At 36.8% G+C, this 21970-nt stretch overlaps 2 protein-coding genes across 2 annotated transcripts; one reads left to right on the top strand and one right to left on the bottom strand.

The window, feature by feature from the left end:
• The first annotated feature begins 1182 nt into the window (after positions 1-1182).
• On the top strand, positions 1183-3124 carry LOC140936922 (protein FAM81A-like). Its single transcript, XM_073386427.1, has one exon. It carries the CDS (start codon positions 1238-1240, stop codon positions 2324-2326), a length of 1089 nt encoding a protein of 362 aa, XP_073242528.1. The 5' UTR covers positions 1183-1237; the 3' UTR covers positions 2327-3124.
• Positions 3125-3170: 46 nt separating this feature from the next.
• LOC140936920 (AP-3 complex subunit beta-1-like) lies at positions 3171-21937 on the bottom strand. Its single transcript, XM_073386424.1, has 31 exons — positions 21750-21937; positions 21556-21631; positions 20432-20506; positions 19484-19579; positions 18790-18885; positions 18062-18126; positions 17790-17856; positions 17043-17225; positions 16390-16566; positions 15940-16037; positions 15730-15784; positions 15381-15452; positions 14937-14999; positions 14653-14785; positions 13806-13858; positions 13164-13220; positions 12577-12687; positions 12418-12483; positions 12053-12160; positions 11881-11959; positions 11343-11461; positions 10676-10772; positions 10312-10413; positions 9395-9513; positions 8780-8891; positions 7225-7346; positions 6526-6711; positions 6087-6129; positions 5917-6001; positions 5158-5255; positions 3171-4999 (listed from the first exon to the last, which is right to left on the bottom strand). The coding sequence occupies exons 1-31, from the start codon at positions 21833-21835 to the stop codon at positions 4698-4700; spliced, it is 3201 nt and encodes a 1066-aa protein (XP_073242525.1). The 5' UTR covers positions 21836-21937; the 3' UTR covers positions 3171-4697.
• Positions 21938-21970: the final 33 nt, after the last annotated feature.

Below are 21970 nucleotides of genomic sequence, written 5' to 3'. Positions count from 1 at the left end.
AAATCAAGGATGGGAAAATGTCGCGTTTTTGCCCTTCGCGCCGCTTCATCCTTGATTTGGTGGGGGGGGGGGGGGAGGGGTGGAGGTTTGCTGTTCCATTTTATTTTGTCCAAGATTGCAATCTTGGACAAAATAAATGGAAAACCTAGACCCCCCTCTCCCCCAAATCAAGGATGGGAAAATGGCGCGTTTTTGCCCTTCGCGCGGCTTCATCCTTAATTTGGGGGGTTGGGGGTTTGCTGTTCCATTTTATTTTGTTCAAGATTGTAGAGCTCTCAACACCCACAGAATCACGTCATGCCACGTGTCTTCTGGGGGGCAAGAGTCCAAGTGTCAAGTTGATGTCTGGCCGAGAAAATAAAGAATTGGCCAAAACCAACCTCTTAAACATGGACAGAATGGTTCTGTCCATAAAAGAATATTCCAGGGTAAATATTTTCTTACTTAAATTCGCTTATTAAGAATTCGTGTATCTTCAATGACAACTTGTCCTTCATTCTTTCAGTCACCGCAAATGTTATTGTAATCGAGAGTTTCACCATAGTTTATAGTAGTTAACTATGGTTTCACGTTGTAGTCGGGCAAAACGAACAACGACAAAGAAATGTCCAAAAAAAAATTTGTGTTAATTTAGACCTATTTTTCTTTAACTGTTCTCGTTGCCTTCGCCGTTTACCCGGGGAGTACTTTAGGAATTTCTGGGTGAGGATGTGCCGCTGGGACCCTTGAACCCTTAACCTATACCAGAGCTAGTTGAGCTGAATTTTCCTACCCTATACTAGAGTAAACTCCCCAAATCCCCCCTATCCTAGAGTAGCTGTTTTCCAGAAACTACTGAGGTCACTAGCACAGTCTAGCAAAAACAGACCTTATACCATAATCCCTAATCTGCATAAAATCTTCAACCAACTGATCAGTTTCCTGAAAAATGATACCCTATTCTAGACCCAAACGCTCTGATTTATATACCCTATCCTAGAGTAAACTGGTTGAAAACCATACCCTTCACAGCGGCACATACCTATATAGCTCATATATGGCAATACCCCCCGCCCCCCACCCCCGGGGCCGTTTAGCAGTCCCTTCATCTGACTCGTCGAGAAAGTCCTGGGACTAGATTTAGTGATTCCCATAGAGATGACCCGTTGCGTGTAGGAATGTTTCATGATCATTTTCCTACATCAAAGAACGTCTGGTTTCAAATTTTCCCGTAAGGTTTTTTTAGCTACTTCATGGTATGGAGAGGCCCCATTCCAAAGAGGCAACCGCTCTCCCCGCTATCGTTAACAGTAGCAACTCGGACGAGAGAAAGGACGGGAGATTCGGCCGAATGGAGAACCTCGAAGATCGGTTGGCAATCCAGGAGAAAACTACAAGATCCCTTGTTGACAGGGCACTTACTGTAAAAGAAGACATTATTGAAAGCCTAAGCATCGCCCAGATGAGTTGGCAAGGCGAGAAGAAAGCAAGGTCCTTGCTACAGGAACACATACGAACGATAACAACTGTTGTGAAAAGATTGAGCAGGGAGATTGAAAACTTGGAGAGCGAGATTCGGTCCAGAAAAAGTCAAGTGGAAGGACACAGCACAGCTGTGAAAAATTTAGAACTTCATCATGTTGCTGGAGTTACGGATTTGAGAGGCCGTGTTGCAAGGTGTGATTCAGCTATTCAGAGGCTCATGTCAGATATGAGAAGCAACAACGAAGTCATAAACGATTTTAGACAAAAGCAAGAACTTGCAATGAAAGGTTGCCGTGATCAAATGAGCTCTCTAGAGAAGAGCATTTCTGATTTGACATTGAAAGTGGAGAAATATGTACTCGATCAGTCGACCAGTATCCAAAAAGTAAAAGGAGAAGCAGACCAGCGTGTTGTACAGCTCGATTCTAAAACTAAAACTGTTGTTGAGGATATTCGAGGCAGTATTTCCTCAAACCGTTTGTGGGCAGAGTCAGAATATTTTAAATTAACTCAGGATTTTCAAACCAGGCTAGAGAGGTTTGAAGGCCTCATGGTGGAAAGACAGGACAAATTGGAAAGAAGAGTAGACCATTATCTGGCCAAGGTAGATAAAATTTTGGAGGAGGAGAAAAGCAAGTATTATAACATCTGGGAGGTGAGACTGAAGGAAGTGAAGTCGGAACAGGACAGGATTATGCATAATTTAATAGCAGAGATGAGAAATGAATACAGACAAGGATTTAACAATGTGCATGAAAGTATTTCCAGTCTACAGCGAGTGATCCATGCAAAACTGAAATTACTTGAAGATGACTTGCGTAAAGCTATAAATAATGTTCTTAGAATGGTTGTACTTGTATGACCAGTTACTGAAGAATGGTAGTGATGGTAAATATGCACCTGTCACAATTCATGTACCGCTATAAATGATCTAATAGATGCCCAGGGCATCTAGTTCATTTTTTGGAGCCCAAGAAGAGGCATTTATTCTCATAACTTTAACAAACACTACAACGAATTTGTTGATTATATCACCACAGTATACAAGGCACTTTCCAGCATTCAGAACTGGACTGCCACACCAGTCCAGTCATAATAGAATTCCACTATTGATCAAGACTTTCCAGCCAGATCAATCTATTCTGTAGGAGTATTTTACAGTAGTGGTATACTAGCAAATACTCTTGACAAGTAAGCCTATTTTGTTTTAAAAAGATCTATCCTGTCGGCCAGTTCGGACATTTGTTAAGTGTCCTTAGTTTCAATATTCATCTGTGTTCCATGCTGTGCTTTGTTTTCTCCTTCCAGTATGTTTCAATATTATAGCAGTGTAATTGAAGAGAGGGAAAATTTATCTTTTTCCATATTTCCCAAAATAAGCTTCCCCACACAAAGGAAGCAGCTGGGCAGTGTGAAATTGGGTTTTCTGAACATGGAAGCAGGGTTAAACACCCAAAACATCTGTTTCTTCTAAGACATTGATGACACTCTTCGATGATTTGTTACAATATCATCCCATAAGCTATCCGAGTGTGGCAATGCGACTATGAGGGTCCATTTTACGAAAACACACAAACATGGCATGCCTATACACAAGGTAAAACGTTTGGTGATTGAGTGTCACCACAGAAATATTTTATTATTCTAAGCCTATAAGACGAGAGATATTAGGTCAGATGTTATTTATAAAAAAAGAAGACAATTCATTTGAAAACTGAGGTTTATTAAGTTTATTTTTTTCAAACTTCAACAATAATTATTTATAGTTTTCTATTTGGAATGCTCCATTCCTGTATTATGCACATAATTTCAAGGATCTGCATACATTTATCTCACCATGTTAATTAATAAAGGTAATAGGACTGAGTGGACTCCAATTCAGTCTGTAATCAATCAAGTGATTTAACAAAATCGCCGGAGTCCGATTTGTTAATCACGAGTATGATTACGGACTAAATTGGACAAAGTTCTATTACCAGTTAATCATAACTATAACAAAATTTGTGAGATTTTACCTTTTTTTCTAATTAAAACACAAGAAATTTCCCAAATTTTTTTTGCTAGCAGTGAAAAAAAAAGCCATTTAAGCGCACGCGTGTGATGGCGTGTACAGTCCAATTACTTAGGCATGATGCATAATGCCCTATTACAATGTCCTATTAGTGCTGAAATCAGGACAGTTGATAGCCAATCAGATTGGAGAATTTTGTTATAGTTATGATTAGACTGAAATTATACAGTCAGCTCTCTTTTAACCCTTTGAGTCCCAAAAGTGACCAAAGGTGGATACCTCTCTTTAAGTGGCAGCCAGTCAGTTTGTCCACGCCACACTTCAGTCATTACATTTGACCCTGAAACTTAGTGTCCGGCCCCAAAACTGTCTAAAAAGGAGAACCTAAATGCAAATAGTTGGTAAGCAAATAAAGTTCCAGTCCATGAACAAGTTTTGAAATGTTCTACTATTGCTAAACTCTGAAAATGGGCAGCACTGACTTGGTGACAATTTTACTGCCAGTCAGGACTTTGAAAGTCTTGGTAAAAAAAAAAAAATGTTTGTTACTAAGTTCCAAACCTAACAGTTTCAATCACAGAACTAGGGTATTTGGGCAGTTTATTATTGAATTTCCATTCCATTATAGAGCTAAAAAAAGACTTTCCTAAGTAATAAAGCTTGGGGGAAATTTCTGTACTTTCTTCCACCCCCAACCCCGGCTATCCATATTTAGCTCTCCAGATTTTGCTCATCATATCCTCCTAAAGTTAGTATTGATCAGAATAATAGGGGACTGTAAGTAGTCTATTCCCCCAAGACATAGGCCCAATATAGCACCAATATAGACCAAACAGGGCACCAATGTTTGTTGAATAATACCACTTAAATACAGCCGAAGCATTACATTCATGCGAAAAAGTATTGTTATTCAATTATTGGTGGCATTTATTTCCCATTAGGAACAAATTAGTTTCTGGGAAAATTCATGTAAAAATTCATCTATTCATTATGAGAAGGCTGGAAGAGTATAAAATCAGAAACAGCAATGTTAATTTACTTCACTGGATAAAAGCTGTTGCATTGGAAAACCACAAGACTGTCACAAACATTTTTGAAATACTATAGAACAGGAGGTAAGACAAGCACACAATGTATGTAGCTGAGGAGAATAATTGCTTTTTGCTGCTGTCAATAAGAGTAACATTCAGCCTTTGTAGATAGCCTTGAATTACTTGATGTGTTACTGCAAAGCCTGTTTGATCTCTTTGACTAGCATGGAGCTAATTGCCATCTTTTCACAGTTCACTGTAATTAAGCTGTCTTTTCCACTGGAGGGTACTTTAACTGTCACTAAGACATGTGTCCCTCCAGATATTGTGCGACCTGCAAATCTGTATGTAGCAGCCCCTTCAGGGAGGGGTGCGGCTCCTATATAGGTAACAGCAGCAGCTTCCTTCACCTTTGCACAGACCTGTTCTTCTGAAGTCTGACTGCTGGGAATCTCAAGCTTTCCAGAACTCTCATTCAAACCACGTAATTTACCTGAAAGAATTCACCAAATAGTAACTAAATTATTTTCTTCTTGAAATCTGAAACAAACATTTAAATAAATTGTTTTTCCTGACAAACCATGGTTAACTAAGATAACTGTATGAGGCAGTGTATAATTTCACCCAATGATAAGAAAGAGATTAACAAACCTTGCTTGGAGAGGAAGTCTGCCTCAGTCATAGGACAGCCTTGTAATAGTTCACCAACTGGAGCTTTGATACTCACTGGAAACTTGCCGCTTTGTGTACTAAAACATCAGGTAATAAAATGTCAACAAGCTAGTGTAGAGTTGTCATTCAATCAATAACCTAATAAAAAGCCACAGAATGACCTTATCCCTGAGATGCACAGTATCTTACACACTGATAATTTGGTAGACTGCAAAACAGTCGGGGTTTTTCTCAAAATCAGTAAAGAAATTGGTAAAGCATGGTATAAGAGTCTTGCACACGCGAAGAGGGCTAGTGTCTATCCCCAGTCTCGCTCTCTGTTTTCAGCCTCGTTCCAGACCCTTTGTTTGACTGCTTGTGCCTACTTGAATACTCAAAAATACAGACTGTTTTGCAGTCTAATAATAATTTTGGTAACCTTAGAAATAGCTGGGATCGAATATGCAAGCCCTGGTACATTATTACACAGAGAAGTTAGTTTATCAGGGCACTATGATAATATTACTACAACCCCAAATAAACGTAATACCTTTAACATAGGAATTTTTCACAAGGAACCTAATGTATTGTAAGTTCAACTGCAAAGATGTAATTAAACAAGGATTTCTTGACTTGCAAAAAACCTGGGTTGTGTGGTGCATGTTGTATCTTATTTTACTTTTGCTAAAAAGAATACAGCCTAAGCGTTTTAAATGATTGACTTATATTATCTTACGTAGTAATTTTATCTATCTTTACCATAAGTTAAACCCAGCAGATTGTGTCGTGTCATTAAAATCAATTCCTAATGTCACGGCAATTGTTGCTCCAGGTCCCAATGATGCTATAAAACAAAATATAATCATAACAATGTATAAGATTCATACTATTTTAAACAGTAATTGAATAATACTTGAAAACAAACCTACCTATTTCTTGAAATTCATGCATACTCATCCCTGCTGCCAATTTCTGTAAAATACCAAAAGTAAATCAGCCTGATCCCAGTTGTTTCAAGGCCAGTTATCCCTAACTTGAGCTTAAACTTGAATCTGATTCCGGTCTTTTTCGTGTGAAAGTATTTTTTTTACAACAGTTACTAGTTCATCACTTCTATTGATTTTAATACTTAAAGGCTATTCACAGTAGAGAAAACAACCCACTCACAGATTCACAGAAAAGATAAATCACTCTAAACACCTTTAAAACGTATCAAAGGTTGACTAAAGCCCACTCTCAATTTAATTCTGTTGTGCTATAAATCAAATTAATTTTAAAGTTTAATCCCATGTTATGAGAAAAAACCTCTCATAAAAGCCAGACGATTCAGTCTGTAGGTGAAACCAAATTCCTAGTATTGAAAAATACCTTCTCGCCCACACATATATTGCCAATTGGTGCTTCTGTATTGTTGACTAATGTTACTTCTACAGCCACCATTTTAGTGGAATAGATACAAGGTCCTCTGGTAAACTTGTAGCTTCCACTCAGCCCTTTGCCTTGCATACGGTGAAGCAGTTCATGTGATTTTGCTGAAGAGAAGCTTGGGCTAAGCTGTTATAAAGCAAAAACAAAAGAGCATAACTGAATGGTCATCATTACTTTTGTGCTTGAATAGAGACCTGACTGTTTGAAAACTGGAGGGAAATCTGGAATACTATGATTATAGTTACAGATAGTTAGCTCACATGTATGTACTGAAACTATACATAACTAGAACCAAATGTTCTGAAGAAATTAAGAAGGTGTGATGACGCTTGATTCCAAATAGCAAGAGGTCAAAGTAATAACAATATTTTAAGATCAAGGGGTTTGATGTATAAAAGCATTAATGGCTGGTGCACGATATACCAAGTGAATAGCAAGTGTCAAGTCACATCACAAAGAATACATCCCTAGCCCTCACACAACAGCACAATAAATTTCACATAATAGAACAACACAAAAGTGCATTTATTGATTTCACCTACATTAATTTAATTTCTGAGTATTTTAAATGTTGCTCAAATACATTAGTTCCTTTACAACTTTAATTCAGTCAATATTATGATACACATAGAGACTTACAGGTGTTATGACAGATGAAGGGACATCATTTGCCCGTGATAAGGACTCTATCTCAGAAGCAAGACTTGGTGATAGGATGTTACTGGGACCTGAACTTACGCTGGGAGTCACTGGCTCACTCACTACAGCAAATTGAATAATATAACCAACTGTTGTGACATATCTTAAACTCCAAATAATATTATTGGGGATTTGATAGCATGACAGCAATGAGAACATAAAAAAGGCAGTAAGATTAATAAAACAACAACTCTGCACATGCATCACATTTTTAGCTACATTTCTTTACTGTCACTGCACAACTGTGAGGTAACACTGCCTAATTTCATGTTTTATGGAGGAGCTAAACAAATGGCAACAAATTTTTCTTTCTCTTTCTCTTTCTAAACTTGTACATGGTTCTTAGGAATTCGACTTCAGGACAGTTTACCAACAATTGAAAACCTGGGCAAGTTGGAATTGTGGTAAAGTTTGAAAGAAAGCAAATTGACTTTTTAAAGCAACATTTTCACTACTGTCACTGTAGTAGTATCTTAAACTCACTAATATTATACATGAACCACATTGCTGATGTATTATCTTGTACCTCACAAAGCGGGGCCCGTAAGGCCTGAGAGGAGTAAAGGTTTATAAATTTGTTGTGCACACAGCATGTGTGCAGCATGCTGATGCACATGAGGATCACTAAGCAGAGTGTGATCTTGCGTTGGTCATAAAATTAATATCTCTTTCTATTGGTTTGGGCTGTTGCCTAGCAACAAGGCAATGTGTAAAAACTTCTGGCCCTTAGCCTCTGCTTCCCGAGGCTCTACCATTGAGGCATTTCTAGAATATTAACTATTATTGTCACTGAAGAGCCTTCTTCAGGGAGTGTTGTTACAGTTTGTATTATACTGTATTGCTTTAAAGGTAGGTGAGAGCCTATAACATCAAAGGTTAAAGTAAAAGTGTGCTTGAAGCCAGTAAGAGCTTCTCTCATTTAGAATAGAATGGTGCACACTGCCGCCCCCTACTGGATCGGATGCTATTTTAATGTAGTGTTATCCCTGGCAGTATGACTTACCAATACCCAGTATTATAAACCGTGGGCCCAGTTGTTTGAACGCTGGTTAGCGCTAACCCAGGGTTAAATTTTCACCAAGGCTTCTTTTTCTTATCATCAAAAGCACTCTCTTGGATGATTTTCTATGTTTTTTTAGAGTATCCAATCATCAAATCGTAGGCAAAGAGAATTACACTGAATTTGTTTTTTAAGCTCTCATATCAGAGTTCAAATTTCATACTAACCTTGGGTTATCTTAACCCACCTTCGAACAACCTGGCCTAGGTGGACAGAGACTGTAATGTGAGAAAAGTTCCTTGTGTAAGGAATCATGTAAGAGCAAAGCTTAAATCCTGGACCAAAATTTGGTCCAGGATTTAAGCTTTGCTCTAAATGATCTAAAGTTTGAAGACCTCTGAAGTGTTAACCACCAGAATACCATGTACTTCCTGTTTCCAAGGGGCTTGTCAATATTAAATTATCAGTAGTTGCAACTTGACATGTTTGACTTACAGTCATCCAGAATTAGCAAAGTGTCTCCTTTGGCTGCAGCAGGGGGTTTACTGGGTGATTTTTCTGGCTTTGTAGCCTTAACAGGTGACTTAGTTGATTTTTTCACTGGCGGCTGAAAAACAAAGGCAAATAATCTATTATTTTGAAAATAAACTGGTAACCAAGTGGACTCAGTAATAAAGGAATCATATGCATTTGGAATCAAAAACCCTTTAAAACCGAAGATTTCAGGAGCCTTCATCAGGAAAAACGCCAAAATGACTCACAAAAGTCAAAGCTATATGAGGAGAGGTTTGCATTAATATTTTTTTGAAGTCTTTTCTTTAATGGTTAGTTAAAAACTTTGGTTTGTGGAAAATAAATGCCATTACAATAAATTACTGATTGCCTAAGACTCTAGTAATGTCTGTTATGCTAGTTTATTTAAACTTGCAAATAATAATGGTTTAATGACAGATTCTCAGCATGAATGCTACCAAGGTTCTAATAATGCCTACTATTCATATACAACTGCTTGAGATCTGCTGGTGGTTTTTTTTTTAAAAAAGGCTTTTTTACAAAAGAAGTTATAGACTGAAAAAAATAAGGCAGATATACGGGAAAATTAGGAGATACCTTTTCCTCTTCAGTCTCAGAGCTATCTGAGCTTTCTTCGCTGCTTTTCTCTGTCTCTGACTCATCAGATGACTTTTCTTCACTTTCACTTAAATCACTCTCTTCTTCACTTTCACCTCCTGAGACAAACAAATATATAAGATTAAATTTAAAAAACATAGATGAGAAACCTCTTCACAGGTTCTTACTGTCATCAGAGAAAGATTTGGGGGTCATATCACAAACATAAAAATTTTACATGAAACAGATACAACTAGCTACACAGTGGTCCAAAGTAAATGGAAAAAAGACCTCAATCTAGAACTTTTTGAAGATCTCTTAACAACATTATTTACAAAACATCTCTTCACACAGTCTTACCATCGCCAAATTTTTTTACAACACAGCTCTTCACAGAGTCTTACTATCACCAGAGAAAGATTTGGGGGTCATATCATAAACATAATTACTAAGTCCTGACACAAACACAACTAGCTACACAGTGGTCAAAAGTAAATGTAAGGAATAAAGGTCTCAATAAAGAACTTTTTGAACATCTCTTAACAATTATTTCCAACATATTATCTTCCTTTGTTGGCACTTTTATAGATCAGTGAAATGACATCATAAAATGGTCAAGTATCAAGTTGACTGCAAAGTTTTCTAGCAAATGCATGCACACGCTATAGGAGGAAAATTATTGAAAACTTGTGCGATCAGTTATTGTAAAATAGTCATATATATAATTATGCTGTGGTTCAATTACATCCTTTGTTTAAATTTTATCTTCCTTTGTTTTTGGGTATGGTAATGTATGATAATGAGTTTGAAACAATGGGAGAAAAATTAAACCAAGGATGATTTTGAACCACAACATAAACAAGTAAGTACAAGAAGTATATGTATAGATTCAGATAATAAAAATAATATTTAAGTACCAGTTTTGGAGGATGCCTCTGATTCACTCTTGCTTTCCTTGTCCTTATCAGAATCTGACCCACTTCTGCTTTCACTTTCATCCTCGCTTTCACTATCAGATTCTGGGAAGCAAATAACTCAGTCAAAAATTTACTCTTACATCAAAAAGAACAAAACATCTTGTAGCACAAAAAGTAAACATTACGTCATTATTAATAGAACTTGGATTTTGCAATAGATCCTATCAAGTCTTTTAGGTTGCTTTCCATGAACTTAACTACTATCCCTCTTCCGCATAATGGTGAGTGATTCTGACTTGTCATTGTATTAATGACACATGCACACTTAAAATAGAGAACTCAAAGAGCAACTAGTAAGTAATACCTGATTCAGATCCTGATTCTGACCCAGAGTCTGAGGAATAAAATGATGTTTTCTTTGCATTCTTTTTCTTGTTACCTGGTGTCCAAAATGATGGCACCTGGGAATGGCATAATAAATTCACCAATTACATCTTTACGCAGTAACTAAAAATACCTGGCAATCTACTCCTTGGAAAATGATGGCACCAGAAACTTTTTAAACATAGACATGGTATCTGCTCTTTTCAACCAGGGTAATTATTACAAAAGGAACCCCATGTTAATCTGGATAATTTTCTGGTCCCATTGCTGTCCACAGAGATTGGTTGAACAGTATAAAAAATTTCACATCACCATGGGTGGTTACCATTTACATCAACCACCCAGGTGGAAATCTTTTGCATAAACATAAAACTATAGAATTTGACATGGTGGGAGAACAACCTGCTACAAAGTTTGTCCAAATCAGCTGAACAGACTAAAAAGAGTAGAAAAATTGCATTGCCTCAAATCACAAACCACGCTTTTTAAAGCTGCTCAAACAGAATGGCCCAAACCATTTGATTTTCAAACAGCAATTTCAAGTTTTTCCATGTAAATGGTAAGTACCACTTGACTCCCCTTCATATTGTTCCCGTAGGTTACAGTTGGCAGGCAACTGATTATCTCACGCTAAAGTTGAGACTCACTTCAACATTTCTGACAGAAGGATCAGGGGCCACTTCTGGATACTGAGGCAATTCCTGATAACCGTTGGCTTTGAGGTTAATCATGTGTGACAGCGAGCCAACCTGGAAGCCTTGCCGTTCTGAAATTAAGGTTAAAATATCAGTTTTGAAATCATCTTGTGCCCAACTAGAATTCAAGCATCCAAACACATCAGGAGCTAAACCCTGGTAAGTGATTAAAACAAAGATTTAATTGGCTAGGTGGGACAGTTGCTAAAACATGCAGGAAATAATGTTTTTAAGGTGGAGGAAGGGCCATTATTAACCAGAGGTGAATGATGCAGTCAGAAGTCTGAGATTATGATGGAAGTAACAAAACGTGTAATCAGGGTGGACACAAATTCTGCCATCTTACGGCAAACCAACTTCACTGACAGACTATGCACAAACAGTTAATCACAGTTTAAAAAAGATGGATAAGTTAGGATACAATTTGATACAACTTTTTCGGCTTTAGACAATAAAGTGGAGCAGGAAATGAACACTAGTTTAATCATACCTTTAAAGACAGACTCTATAACAGGAGGGGGCTTTGACGCCAAAAAGATTTTCTTCACATATTTACTAAGATGACCACCCTATAAGAACAGAACATTCATTGTTACATTTCATTTCATTAGTATCCATAGGAGATTTAAAAACCTTTGAGAACATTAGCTTCTTAAGCTTACTACATCACTTGGAATAAGTAGCTGTCGCAGAAATCGCGCCCTGTCTCTGACATCATAACTCTGATCATACTTTGCAAGGTTCAGAACATATTGGCACAGAAGTTTGGTCTAAAATAAAAGAAGAAGCATGTAAGTTAAGAACACACCATAAACACCATTAATGGGCTGAAAAACATTGTGTTGTAATCATTTCAACTAGATTTAATCATTTGCTTGAAAAAAAAAAGTAAAATTCTAATCTTACTGATAGTATTAATAAGTATTTGCTAGTATCGCATTAATTGAAAGAGGCCGTTACAGCTAGCCCAATGGCAGAACATTACTCATGAAATAACTAGAAATCACGAGTATGTAATGTGACCAACCTGTTTGGGGTTTGTAATAAAGAGTTTTGCTCCTAAATTCAGAATTTGTAACTTCACTATATCCTCCTGTTTAAAACAAAAAAAAAACTAAAATCAATGCAAACTACCAACGTGGTAACTCATGTGTAACAATATCTGAACTGACTGCAATTAACTTACCTCAGTTCCAAATGTTTTTGCCATTTTCCTAAGGACATCAGGGGCTACCTTGGGTACTCTCTCAGAATATTCTCCTAATAACCATAGTATGCTTGCTCTAGCCATAGGAACCTGAAAAAATTTTACCCAAGTAAAGACAAAAATTAATATTATTACAAAAAATGAAAATGTCACTACACCCTGGCTTGTAACCAAAAAACAAAAATGCAAGGAAATACATTAAATTTGCCATAGACTTACAAAGAGTTTAGTTTTCTTTACAAAGATGGAATGAAAAATACGGCCTTAGAAAACCCTTAAGAAGAAATAGCATTGACGGTTACTATTGTATTTCAACAGCATTAAGGATTCAGGGCCTAGTAAGTTATTGTACTCAGTGAAGAAAAGAAACTTAGAACAGCTAATTGGTGTTGCTTCAAACTAAACCAGTATTTTTGTAGTGTCTGGATCAACTGATGGTTAATTCAGCTGTCCAAAGAAGTTATACCCATAACTATTTTACCTGGCCGTGAAAATTTATAATAATTTATTGCCTTCCTCCTCCTATGAATACCTTTTATTAGATGAAAACAAGAGGCAATACACACCGTAATTGTATCCACAAGCCTTGCCATGTGTGTGATGATATCTGAGTTTCCCTTGGGCTGGAATAATAATAATAAGAAGCAAATAAGAATGTACATGTAACTGAGTGTTCAGCAGGCCAACAGTATGGAATAAAGAAAGTATTTCAATTGAGTCCACGACAAACACAGTGGACTGTTAAAGCGGATCTACTAGTTAAATCCAGTTGTTGCTGATCTCAACTCAACGTAAAGTAACTTTTTTGTGGCAGAATAAAACAGATACACATGTGTCTGAAATAGAGAGTTTCCAAAATTTCTGAAATACTCATTGTTAATATTGGACCAAAGGTGAGTTCATGGAAATCAAATATTTGCAGTAAATTTTCCAGATTAATATGTCAAGTACGGTATTTGATTATTTCTGCTGTTACTTACAACTGTGTATTATTTCAGGGCTGTGTGAGGGCTATTCCTAGCTTCTTTCATACAAAAATAAAGAAAAAAAAGGAACAAACTAGCTGTTTGATTTCCCATCTACTTGTTGTATTAACTCGGCAACTTGAAATCTTGGTGACAGCCCTGTCATTACTTCTCATGTTCCAGTTAGGTCATATCTTTTGTAAGTAAAATTAATTTTTAAGCAGAAAAGTTTTAGTTTTTAACCTTGAGCTGAAGTAGTTTCTTGATAACAACTACACTTTCTGCTACAACTACCTCTGTAGACAGAAGAAAGTCAAAATTAGCTACAGAGTGGTAATAAAAATAAGCAATTGACCACAATGTGTATAGCCAGTGACATACATTGTCAGTAGTATTTGACCCTGTGGTATTACTAATTGTCATTGATCAGGGAGAGATGAAAAGATCTAGGCAGTTGCTTCATGATTCTATCTCAAAATGCAGAGAATAACTGCATTCTATATCTTATTAAAAGGTAACAAGCTTTGCTTGCCTACTGGATGACCCTGGATGACAAAACAGTAACTCTGGGCTTTTTGACAGTACATCCGTTTTGTGCCTAGATAATAGGGAGGTTAAGGTCCAACAATGTGATGGCAACAAGAACGCTGCTTTAAAAGTCAATTTGCGTTCTTCAGTCTTTATGGCGATTATTCCTACCCACTTACTTTGTCAATTGTAGGCAAACCCTCCTAAAGCTGAATTTCAAGAGACCATATTTAAGCTCAGAAAGAGAAATAAAATTTTGTTGTTGCTTGTTTACATTCTCCATTAAACGCAAAATTGGGCATTTTCACGTCATAGTCGTGCAAAAACAGGAAAGAAATGTACAAAAGTGTGATGCATGTGCAAAGTTGTTGTTTTGCTCATTAAATCTATTGTTTTTATGACGTTTCCATTGCTGGCCATGTCGTTGGATCTTAAAGTCCTTAATACTGGAGTTAACCTGTGAATTGAATGTATCTTCTATAGTTTTGTTTGCACACAAAGTACTATACTTTCTCATCATGCAATTTTAGTTGCAGCATTCAATTTGTGACTGTAGTCTTACCATCTCTGTTAGAAAGAAGTCGCACCAGGCCAGCTAAGCATGTATCTGTAACCTCTGAAATATTAGATGCACAGCGTCCAATTGCTTGAATGGTTGATGCTACAAACTGTTTATCAGGACTGGAAATATAGCTCTGAAAAAAATTAAGGAAAAAATAAAATTAGGTAAATGTAAATAGCAATATTACTAACAACGATAAAAATTATACATGTAATTTTAATAATAACAAACAGTATACGTTTCAAGAAAATACAATATTAAATAACAGCTGTTGACTTAAGGACCTGAAATTCTCTAAGTATAGTCCCAATACTTGTCTCTCCTGCAATATTAGTCATAATTTCAAGCTGAAAAGAAGACAGAAAAAGAATATTAAATTGACACAATGAATTGTTGTTATTTTGATACATCCTACATTACCACTACTTTAATTTATGGTTCAGATTTGTTGCAGTTGGGAATAAATCTTTGTTTCAGCTGTAAATTACAGTATATCATTCAGAAAGTTTCAAAAATGCAGGCTGTTAGCTGTTTTAAATGTGCATGTATAGGGAAGCCCATCTACACAAGGTTTGCTTTAGTGGGATTGATGTGGTGTTTATTTTAGAAGTATGGGCTTGTACCTTGAAGTGACTCTGTTCTAAAAAATTAAATACAATAATTATACTGACAGTTATTATCACTGCTAAACATTATGTTTGTTAAATCCAATGAATACATCTAAGCACCTTTAACAAACATATATGAGTTGGATCACTTGAATGAACAAAGAAGCCTTTGAGGTAGGGTTCAAACATTCCCTGCAAAATATAATAAACCAAAAATCAATGCTACTTACCCCTGAAAAATTTCAGGAAAAGAAAATGTTAGTAATAGTAGATTACCACATTGAGTGGGACAAAACAAACAGATCAGGTGTCCACTTCTCAAATGTCTTGAGAACATTAACTTTGGGTACAAGACAATAGAACTTATTATCACATGCGCTGAATTTTATTAGAATGATATACAGTAAATATTTGTCTGGGTTGTATTTAAGGTAAAAATGTATTTTACATTTCTGTAAACTATCATTACCTTTCTAGTGGATGACATTGTAGCAATATTGCTGAGTACAACAGTTTGCACTTCTCTAAAAAGGAAAATATAAAAAACACCAATAAGCATGAAAACACTTAAAACTCAGTTGCAAAATTAACAACATCAAAAAAATATCCCAACAATTTCATTTTAATATTGCTGTATTAAGAAAATAGGAAGTAAAGTTTTTAGCATATGTTATCCCACCTGTGACTTCTAAGAAGTCTGACCAGAGAGCGAGCTACGATGCCAACTTCACTTGTGGGTGCCAAGTGATGATAAACCCTTGCAACTGCCATAACAACCTGTTAATAAATAAACCTTTAAGTATCACAAACTGTCAATGATTTACCAAACCTGAGCTACAGATCTGGTATACTTATGGCGCTACCATCAGTCGGAACTAATCGGCCAGACCAGTCCAGTTGTTAAGAGAATTTCAGTGTCAATCAGAAAACTCCAGCCAGGTCAGTCTATTCTTAAACTGTGTGCACAGAAGTGATGGGTTTTTTGCGAAAACTCTTGAAAAAAGCTCATTTCATTTCCAAAATCACCAATCCAGCCTAGCAGTTCTGGCCTTTTGGAACTTGAGTCAACATACTTTGGGGGGTGCTATTCTTAAACTAAAGTCAAAAGCTCATATATAACAAAGCTTACCGCAGCATTCCTGCTTTGGAGAAGTGGTTTGCATGATCTCAATAGTAGACGGTGATCAGGATCCATAACGTAAGTCTTCTTTTTGGAAATCTTCACAGACCCATCATCATCATCATCATCATCATCTTCAGAATCATCAGAATGATCAGACTTTGGATAAAACTCATCTGATTCAGGCTGCAATAGATTTTGTCACAAGAAATAGCAAGATTTATTTCAAGATCATGATAAGGGCATAACTAAAAGTGGTTAACATAGGAGGCAGCATGGCTGAGCCGTTTAAGAGCTGGACTTGTAATCCCAAGGCCTTGAGTTCAATTCCTTCTCTGACTGCTAGCTGGATTTGTTCTCGGCAGTCCCAAGTTGAAATCCTTGGCCACCCTTGTAAAATAGCCAACTGGTTCACCTCTGATCTTACCAGTTGGAATTCACAAACCATGTTAAGTTTCATTTGTTTCATTATCCCCGAAAAGCCCCATAAAGGGAAAGGATATAGCCTGTTTTTTTTCTTATGCCATTTTTTTTAATCAACTTTGTCAAGGCATTGAGTCATCGCCAGAAAAATAAAATAGAACTTCTACATGTAACTGTTCACCAAGGGAACAGTAACCAGGGTACTAACCTGAAGACTAACCCTTTAGAGAATTCCTCACCTCTTTATTTGGGTCAACAAACTGTGTTCGAGCATATCTCGTCAACATATGAATCACTGCTACCTGTCCCCATTCATCTATATCAATCAACAGGTTACATAATTTGCGGTAGTTCTTGTGTATTAAATCAATTCTATCTGGGCAAACATCTTCAAACGCCATCACAGCACTGCCTGCAACAAGCTAAACAAAAAGGGAATATCAATACACAAGGGTGCTGCGATAATTTTTTAAAATATGAGTCAATGGTTTACACTGTAAATAAGACAGAAGAAATTGCCAATTTTGAGGAAGGCCTTGTCTCCTTAAAATGTTGTTGAAAATGCGACCACTAATTGCCAAAATACTCATTTCTATTTATCAAAAAGACAATCTATTCTTTACTTGCAGAAATTGATGATGTCCCTATAAAAACCCTGTTACTTGGAGAGTACATTTATCGTAAAAACCCAAGCCCACTAATTCAAACAAGACATGTCCCTATAATAATATTTGTGTAGCCTCATCACAGAACCTTGAAGCTTATTATTATTATTTATTATTAGTTGCCATAAACACTACACATTCAAAAATGCCTTTAAAACAAGAAGTGGTCAGAGTTAACTTCAACAAGTCATACACTGTGTCGGTTAAAAATAACAAAACTCTAGACTCCGGAAGTACAGGAAGACAGAACTGCCAATTCATAACTATTACCCTACAAAAAATGAGCAGGATGGTAACTTATAAACAATCAAAATTCTCTACCGTTGTCTTATCCTTCAGAAGCTTCTCTATAACTTCAATGAGATAATCTTTTTGCTCAGGATCCAGACTGGAAAAAAGAGGGAGACAACTTAAGAACAAAGTATAACTGTTGCTTTACTTTTCCACTGGAAATTTTATCAAATTGATCTTCTCTGTCTCACATTAAGCATGGTAATGAATTTAGAGAAAGGAATGTGAAGTTAAAAAGTTTTAAGCCCTAGTAAAAGTTGAACTACCGGTACTGAATAACAAACAAACATTAAAAATAATACCTGTGAAGCTTAGGGATAGCATGAGCTGCAGTTTTCCGCACATAAGGTGACATATCATTTACACCCTACAGACAAAAATTTAACACTTTGATATCAGTTTGCCCCATAAAAACACTTGATATGCAAGGTGCTGGGTTAGAACCAGATTTTACCCCTGAGAATTGGAACTCGTTATTAAACTCTTCTTATCCCCTTCTTCTTCAACCCTTACTCCAGTTTCAGTAAATCACAAAAATTATTCTTTTTCAGTGTGTTAAACATTTTTCTTAAAATTTTTATGCCTCTGAAACACTGCTTGAACTATGCAGTTGTCAACAAGTCCTGATCTTGTACAAAATGTGACTGCACTTGCCAAAACTAAGAACTTCTAATCATACAATGTAGAACTAGTGCCTACAGTTAGACCTCTCCAAAATTGGCCGCCTTGGGACAGAAGAAAGTGGTTGATGTCAAGAGGTTTAAATAAGAGTCATTGTATCGACTGTCCGCTTAAAAAGTCACCATTGTGGAGAGGTGGCCGTTAGTGGAGGTTTGACCGTATTTTGTAATTTATAATATTCATAAAAGACAAAAACAAACACTTGTCCTGTGAATGCTGTTTCAACTATTCTAGTAAATCTTCCACTCAACTACTAGTCGCTGGACCACTGATTAATAGTGTTAAGGTTCATTTTGTTCTTAGAATGTATTAGGCTATAAGAAAGGAACGTTAAGTTATCTTCGCTAACCTCTTTAATTGCTAACATCATAATTGGTGCAATCACCGGAACCCTTATACTTGACAGCACTCGAAGCGCACTTCCCCGGATCAGCTGGTTAGGATCCTAGGAAAGAAGACAATAAAATTAATACTAAATCTTACAAGTTGCATACAAAGAGTATGTTACATAAAAAAACAAACCATAACTGAGTGAAACCGTAGCTTACAAAGAAGCAACAGTTGGTGACAAAATTGCTGAGACTGTCCAGCTCAAAAGGGGTAACTTCAGAGAACCAAACAATCCATGCCCCCCTCCACTTAAAGTTGGGTTGTTTGTTGTTTCCAACAGGTAGTTTGAAGAGTGGCACAACACTGCAGGAGTGGGGAGTGGGCAAGGGAAAGCTTTCTTTTTCCCCTTTTGAAGTCGGTGAAATGACATCTAATGAAGGGGCTTATGATTTGAAAACTAATCTAATTTAAGTTTTACATCAGAGGATCTTTCTCATCCTGATATGTGCCATGATATACTTATTTTAAATGAAGAGGAACATGGAATAAGGCTCTATCCTTTTGATTCACAAGAACATACAATGCAATTTGGAACAATCTAATAGTTTATCAGAAGTCACTGAGCGATTAACTTATTTCAGACACCCCTTTATAATCATAATGGTATAGACCGGTCATCACTGATCTAAACTCATTAAGAAACTGTGACTAACCTTCAAACCTTTCTGAAAAGTGCTGATAGACAGTAGGGCTAAATCCTGCTGTTCCTCAGCATATCTAACTAGATATAAGTACACCAGCTTCTTGATCTGTACAAGATAATACAGAAATTTCAGAATGGAACATTTGATCATTACTCATATAGAGGCATGCAGGGCAGTCACTGAGATTTCAAGTTGCCACATATAGTCAAACCTGCTGTGAGGGACCACCCAAAATTCAGAGATTTGGTTGTCTCTTACAGGAGGTGGTTGCTTAGCATACAAGAATCTAACCCTAAGAAAACTTTTCTAAGGAGCAATCAAAACAAATATATTTTTTGGAAGAGGATTTATCGTATGCAGTTTGAGTTTCTAAGTTCAGTAATACGTGTAGTTCCATGCCATCACTAAAAGTTCTCTGTATTATCTGAGTAGCATAGTAACACAGCAAACACAGAGATTAGAACATTAGTAAAGTGGCGGTTTATACAAGAGGTTAAAAACAATGAAAAATTATAAAATTGTAACCTCAAAAAGTGGTCGTGGTCAATATTATTACAAGAGGTGATCGTTCATAAGAGGTCCAATTAAGGCTTTGACGGGGAAAATTTTGGGAGTTTAGGTACAACTGTAGGTGGTGGTTGCTTGCAAGAGATGGTCGGCCATGGAAGTTTTCAGGACTGTACTCAATTTGTACACAGGGAATTTAACAGCTGAGGAATACTTTTGGTTCTCTTTTCCATTTGTTTCTTGTGTAAGTAGCAAGGGGTCATGCTCATGGAAAAGGAAAATCTTCAGTGGCCAGCCCTAGGTGGTGGCCCTGTCATCCTCTGCTTAGTTTAAGTTGAATTGTGACATAATAATTATCTTATGCTTCAATTCTGAGAATTATATCAAAGGGCCAATATGATATCATTATGAACCAACACTTTCAATACTGTTCTAATTACATTGTAATACCTCAACATTCTTTGAAACGACATTCTTTACAATAGCTGCAAACAGGTCTGACATGTCTCTACCATCAGCCATCATCTATAAAATAGAAAAAATATATCTGAGGACTTTGATATATGTTGACTTACAGAGTCTGGTAGTGATTATAACTCAATGATCTGTTTGTTATTACCGAATAAATTTGTTGTTGTTGTATAGCTCAAAGAGCAACAAAAGCCAATTCGCCATTATTTGTTTCCCATGTTCAAAAAGTTTCCAGAAAATCCGATTGGAAAGTAAATGGAACAAGACTTGTTGGATCGTTTCAGTGGAAAATTTTCGCAAGCAATAATGGAACGTCTGAAAAGGTAGCCCGATTTTTTCAGGTCAGAATCTTCCAAATGGAAATTCATGTGCCATTTCTTGAAACTAAAGCCACCTTTGATACCAGTTTCAGGCTTCTGCGGCCTTTTTAACTTGTGGGTTGTGCGTAGTGTAAGGAACGAGTTATCCTGGGCACTGCGACATGCTAATGTGTCACTCAGGTATAGACACTCTTGTAATTAGTTGGCTTGCACGAGAGCACCTGAGATTGACAATTCCCGAATGTCAACGTGATGCTGAGCATCTATTGTGCCCAGAACATTCAATGTTATGACTTTGTAGCTTACATAGGGTGATAAGTTGCCTTCACATGGACTTCGAATGTTTCAAATTAGCACTATGGCTGACTTAAAGACAGAATTTCATGAACTCTTGAAGCTTTTTGACTCGTCCAGAAGCTTTACATGACAAAGAGACGAGCAATTGCTCTTCTACTTCCCAAGTTCACAAGGAGTATATCAAGCCAGTAAATAACTTCAAGCTAACTGGAAAGTGACCTCAAAATGAGTAATCTCACGCTTTTGTTCTAAGCATTGACGAGAATGAGTTTTATTTGTCAAACTACAGGTATAATGAGCTAAGGAAACAAGTACTATTAGGTGTGGGATGGGGTCATCCTGGCCTGGGGCGTGTGATAGGGGAAACTACATATTGTTCAATTTCACGATAAGTGACCCTGATTAGTGCTGAAAATTAACAAAGATGAAAGATAAGATGACAAGCACGAGTTCCAAGAGCTTGTACCAAGATAAGTGTCAACCTACTCCTACTATCCGCTTCATAGCGTCAAGTTTTAGGTTATCCTTCGAGCTATCCAACATCGCTTTCAAGTCGTCATGCCTACAATCACAACACAGATTATAGTGAATTTTAAAAAATCGAAACACGTGACAACGATCGAGAATAACTTGACGCATTGAATCACCAGAAAATATCATGCAGAGTGGAAGGAAGTTACCTTTGAAAATCGCTAGAGAAAAATCCACCAGTGGTGGATTCTGATACATCAGGATCTCCCGTGGGTCTTTCTGCGTTATAAGACATGTTTAACAGTGTTTTCGCTGAAATATCAGCTGATTTTCGGACACTAGCAAACAAACATGGCTGCCTCTGCGGTCCTTCCTTCCTTGACCCCAGTCTTCTCTCCGGTAACCTAAAAGAATCATGGGAAGGTATGTA

Source organism: Porites lutea, chromosome 5 (genome assembly GCF_958299795.1).
Source record: "Porites lutea chromosome 5, jaPorLute2.1, whole genome shotgun sequence".
Classification (NCBI taxonomy): Eukaryota; Metazoa; Cnidaria; class Anthozoa; order Scleractinia; family Poritidae; genus Porites; species Porites lutea.
This window is presented reverse-complemented; position numbering and strand designations above follow the sequence as displayed.

Bases quoted from the DNA above. Each gene is read 5' to 3' on its own strand.
- LOC140936922 (XM_073386427.1), top strand. From the start codon at position 1,238: ATGGAGAGGCCCCATTCCAAAGAGGCAACCGCTCTCCCCGCTATCGTT.
- LOC140936920 (XM_073386424.1), bottom strand. From the start codon at position 21,835: ATGTCTTATAACGCAGAAAGACCCACGGGAGATCCTGATGTATCAGAA. The intron at 13,859-14,652 runs GTAAGACTACAG...TTCTGTCTACAG, and splicing joins ACTTCTTTCTAACAGAGATG to AGGTAGTTGTAGCAGAAAGT. The intron at 9,514-10,311 runs GTACTTAAATAT...TGTTTGTCTCAG, and splicing joins AGAGGCATCCTCCAAAACTG to GAGGTGAAAGTGAAGAAGAG.